This window comes from Varroa jacobsoni, unplaced genomic scaffold (genome assembly GCF_002532875.2).
Source record: "Varroa jacobsoni isolate VJ856 unplaced genomic scaffold, vjacob_1.0 scaffold_636, whole genome shotgun sequence".
Lineage (NCBI taxonomy): Eukaryota > Metazoa > Arthropoda > Arachnida > Mesostigmata > Varroidae > Varroa > Varroa jacobsoni.
In genome coordinates this window covers 3740-8460 of record NW_019213538.1, presented here as the reverse complement: position 1 = coordinate 8460, position 4721 = coordinate 3740, and the positions used below count along the sequence as shown (strand labels likewise).

Genomic DNA, 4721 nt, shown 5'->3' with positions numbered 1-4721 from the left:
ATATATATATATAGATGCACTGCCAAATAACTGCATACGAATAAACTCTGACGAACAAAACAACTTCAGTTGATCAACTCACCTCGTCTTTCAGTCTTCATAGAGTTGTTCCCTGATGATAATTACATGTTGAATTATCCCATGTAAGTGTCTGTTAATTATATCCGTTTAAGCAGTATGCTCAAGACGTGCTCTCTTTTGTTATAGCCTGGTTTACTTCCCTGCTTAGATTGCTCTATTACACAAATAGTAAGTATAACGGTTGTTGTTTTAGCATTTTCCTTTCTCCCTCCTTCCGTTTGCATATTCCTCATTCGCACCTTATAGCTGGTCGACGATTCCGACGATCGAATCAGTCCAACGCATCTTAGCTTACTTTTTGTCTTTGCAGGCGATGTCGTCTAATTTGCCGTTTGCGTTGTTCTTTTATGGCGATGATTAAGACCAGACAAACGTCAGCCCCTTCCCTCTCGCTCCCTGTGCCGCTCGTGTCGCCATTGTAGACGAATTCGATCGCACAGGGTCGAGTCAGATCAGGGGTTGTGCTCGATGGCAATCCCCGGATCCGTCGCATATGTTTTTCAATTATTATTCCTCTAAATCTTCTTTATTGATCATCATTGTCATCGTCAGGGTCGATGCTTAAGTAATACTTTGACCGCTCTGTCATGGTGATCCTCATCGTCGATGAGGTCCACGACGTTACGTACAACGCGCTATGTCCTAAGGCCCGCTCCTACTGCGTGACCTATAGCGCTTCGCTAAGAATATCTATGTACCGCAGTGTTCAACGAGCGATGTCTAAGCACGCTTCATTTATTCATGTCGTCTTCACGATGCTGAAGCGCGATAGTGAAAATTTATGAATCGATGGCAGAGAGTTTTTATTTTCTGTCAAATGCTTTTGTTCAACATCTGTTTCTGTGTCTACATGAGGTTCTTTATAGCCGAAGCGAGAATTATTGCCACTCAAGTCGTAACGTGATGGAAGGTGTTTTTCCTGTATTACGCACGCTTGTCACTAGATCACACGATGGCAGACGATGTCAACTGACTAATCGATCCCCTAAGCTAACCACTTACTATGTCCTTGTTGTTATTATTATTATTACTATATGATGAACGCTTGTGCGATCAGACCACGGGGACGTATTTTTCATCAAGGGGGCGGAAGGGGCGGAGAGGGAATTCTGGGACATTCTAGTGATAACCATTGGCAAAGGCGGCCGCCATTAGCGGGCCCATCGAGACAGTGAGCGGCGGGAAGCCCGATGGCTGAGGTGACGTCGCCGTCTGAACGTAGCTGACGGCGCTGCTATCACCACAAGCTGACGTCGTGTACAGCTCCTGGATGCCAGCCGCCGACCTTAAAGGGCCGGGACTGGCCGTGTTCCCGGCAGCTCCCATGGCGCCAGCTGCTCCACCCACTCCGCCTACGCCAGCCACCGCCCCTGAGCCGAACGCCTGCTGGCCGCGAGCACCAACTGGCCCTGCTCCGTTCGCTGGCGAGGCAGGGGCTGCAGCGAAACCTTGTGGCCCGTAACTGTTGATCACTGCAAGTCGTCGATAACAGTAGAAATACAATAAGCAAAAACAATAATAACAGGAACAACAAGAGCAAAGAGAAACACAAACACAGAAGAAACGAAATGAATATCCAGTAAATTATCAGTACAGTAGATCAATTTAGCTCTATCTATTGCGCACATCTTAAAGTACAATACAGTATAACACATATACTCATCTATGATATATAATTATTATTACTAGAACGGATCTAGGCTGTATTGTCGTTATCGTTATAATTAAATATCGCTTAGTTAGGCTAGATTGAACCTCGGTAGAACAATTTACACTGGTTGTTTTTGTCGCGTATCTACAGCTTTATAATCGTTCATCTAAATTAAGTGCTGGACGTTTTTACGTGGATTCGATACGTCTCATACAGCAGTTAAAATTGCTCATTGTCATCATCGTATAGAAACACGTATCATTTTTACAGGTTGGTGCTGTTATTGAAAGAAGGCTAAAATGGCATAAACGTAAATAGATAGTCAATATACAATCGCTATTTATTTTTAGGCGTGTAGTATTTTGCCATGATTACTGTTAAGGTCCGTTGATTGACAACAGATAAAGGCGGCCCTACTTATTTCGTCGTAAAATAGGTATATTCGCTAATAGCTAGTTCCTTTTTCCGTATTTTTACGTTGCGTACATCGAAAAGCACCGATTGATTAACAAGCTGAATACATAATAACATTTAAATAAGATTTGAGTTGGAATCTTCGCTTTTATTTCATCATATACACACATATATATTTTTCGGACACCTGTAAATTTGTTTTTTTCTACATATTAAGGAAGGTGATGACATTAGAAGCGAAACGTACGATTGGATCACGGTAATAGGTAAATTCAATCGAGTACGTTTGTTCGAACAGAAGTTACATGAATCGGTAACACATGATATTGTCTATAGGTAAGTTAGTTACATCAAGTCAATGTAACGTTACGTTGGCTGGAGCTATGGTCGTATGGACTTTTCCACATGGGAACAAAGAGATCTAATCACTGCTATGGTTGTTATTGTTGAAGCAAACGACTGATAAAGGCCTGTTGGCTCATTACCTGATAGCGCTTGCGTTAGCAACGGCGGAGACGTTTGCTGTCCATTTAGCTCGACTACAAACAACACAAAAAGACGATCTAGTTACTAAACTACCCTAGGATCTAAAGTACAATACTAACGACACTTAGACAAAAACAACAGCACCCTTAAATAAATATGGGCCATCAGCTAGACATACTACCAGCTGATCAGGCTAGAGTTCATCAAAAAAAAACAAACGATTATCACGAATCGCTTAACAAAATGATTTTACCCAATTTATTCAATTCAACATTTGTTAGAGTTCCAACTAGAAGGTCAGTAACTGGTTTTGTTGCCGCCGGCCCGAACCCCGTCGACGTTCGCCACGCGTCGCAAAAATCTTCGAAACTACAGCCACAATCGCGCATGCCATTATTGTATTACAATATGAGGTGTTCAGGTAAGGATACAGATGAGGACAAAAGCAGGTAAAAGGGTTATGGTATGTGTCCGCTCAGCCCTCGGTAACTGAGAACGGGACGAGCCCCACGACGCCAGGAGACCCGTCATGCAGTTCCGTGACGCTGGTTGGGTTACACGAAAACATCTGCACGATGTCCTTCGTAGTGATTCATGTATTGTTCGTGTACGTTCGTATTAAGTTCTCTGTAGCTTGTCCAATCCCTGGCGTCTCCTGCAATTCTACGGTGGGTGTTTGAACCGTGTAAATGCGAACGTTTCGAAAACTAGTGATTACTCTGTATTCGTTTGCTTCACTCATGGCTGTCTTCGACAATGATGGCATAGACAAGTGTAATATGAAGTCGAGTTTGAGTTTCGTATGATAAAAGTGTCATATAAGGCACACATTACCATTGTCCCACCCTAAAGCACCAAACCTTTAACGTGGTATCCTGCTACAAAAAGCCAGGAGCGGAACTACATCTGTAAGAGATCCGCGGAAAATTGGTTTCTAATTATATTCAAGCATTATGCTAAATCAGTCAACTTTGCTATCCATCAGTCGTGTCCTTTCCCTAACTATTGGCCGTTATTCTGGGCTCCAACTGTGACGAGATCGCTATATCTACGTACACTGTACAGCTTAACGATAAAGAGTTTTTACGATTAACTTCGTCTCTATCCAACCCTAAAATACACGTTGACAATGAACCGATTTTGAATTGGAATTTTCTTATTATCTGTTACACAGCTAAAATGGCCTGTGGTAGAAGCGTTTTAAGATCGATTGCAGCACTACCATTCCTGCTAATATAGTAAACGTCAATGGGGGACTCACGTAAACCATAGGCCTTTGACAATTTCCATTTTCCAGGAACATTTTTGCCTTCAACGACCTCATACGTAATTGTCTTCATGGCTCGTGTGTACTGTTAGCTTTAGTAGCAATTTGTATAGATTTACTTCTACGTGTTTCTAACAGCCGAATTATTATTATATGCGGTAAAGTCAAAAACGTTTTGTTTCGGTTTTCTGGAAAGTACTATCATTGGTCTAAATCAACAGCTCAAATGTTCATGAAGCGTACTTTTTTTTTAGCCTAAATTTTTACTTACTAGCCATTAGCGATTCCAATTATTGCTCTTTGACCTATTGCTGTGTGTTGTTTGTAAAACCATTCGGTCACAACTGGTTGAAGCAACCATGGAAATGCTGAAGCAAACTACATAGATTTCCCAAGGAGAAATAACAATAGTGCGCATATGTGTGTATATATATATATACACATATACACACTACTGTTGTCCTAATTATTCAGAAATATATACATTTTCTACGAAATTTACATAGTTACTTTTTCGGGAGAAACTCCAAAGCTATAAACGAAATGATGGCTGAGAGGCAAAAACCGGAAATTACATTAACGACGATGAAATAAACGGCATTGAATTACATATTATTTCAAGTGTTTTTTTTTGTTTGCTTTCGTGTTACTGATACTGATGCATCAAAATGTTTCTGAGTAAATTTTTGACAAAATGAATGGCTATTGCTCTTACGAAATAGAACCCAATGTGACAGGTTCCTACAACCTGTCACATTGGGTTCTATTTCGAAGTAAACGAAACGTAGTGATTGCCTATTGGTGGTGCGGGCTAAGTTAAAC

General features: G+C 41.3%; 1 protein-coding gene across 1 annotated transcript in view; it reads right to left on the bottom strand.

The window, feature by feature from the left end:
- The window catches only part of LOC111262206 (uncharacterized), a 6835-nt gene extending 2863 nt beyond the window's left edge, over positions 1–3972 (bottom strand). Inside the window, exons 1-3 of the mRNA XM_086968989.1 lie at positions 3894–3972; positions 2632–2685; positions 83–1553 (exon numbers count right to left, since the gene is read on the bottom strand). Coding sequence (XP_086825115.1) covers positions 1201–1553; positions 2632–2685; positions 3894–3972 — 486 coding nt within the window. The 3' untranslated portion in view covers positions 83–1200. The remainder of the gene's footprint in view (positions 1–82; positions 1554–2631; positions 2686–3893) is intronic.
- Positions 3973–4721: the final 749 nt, after the last annotated feature.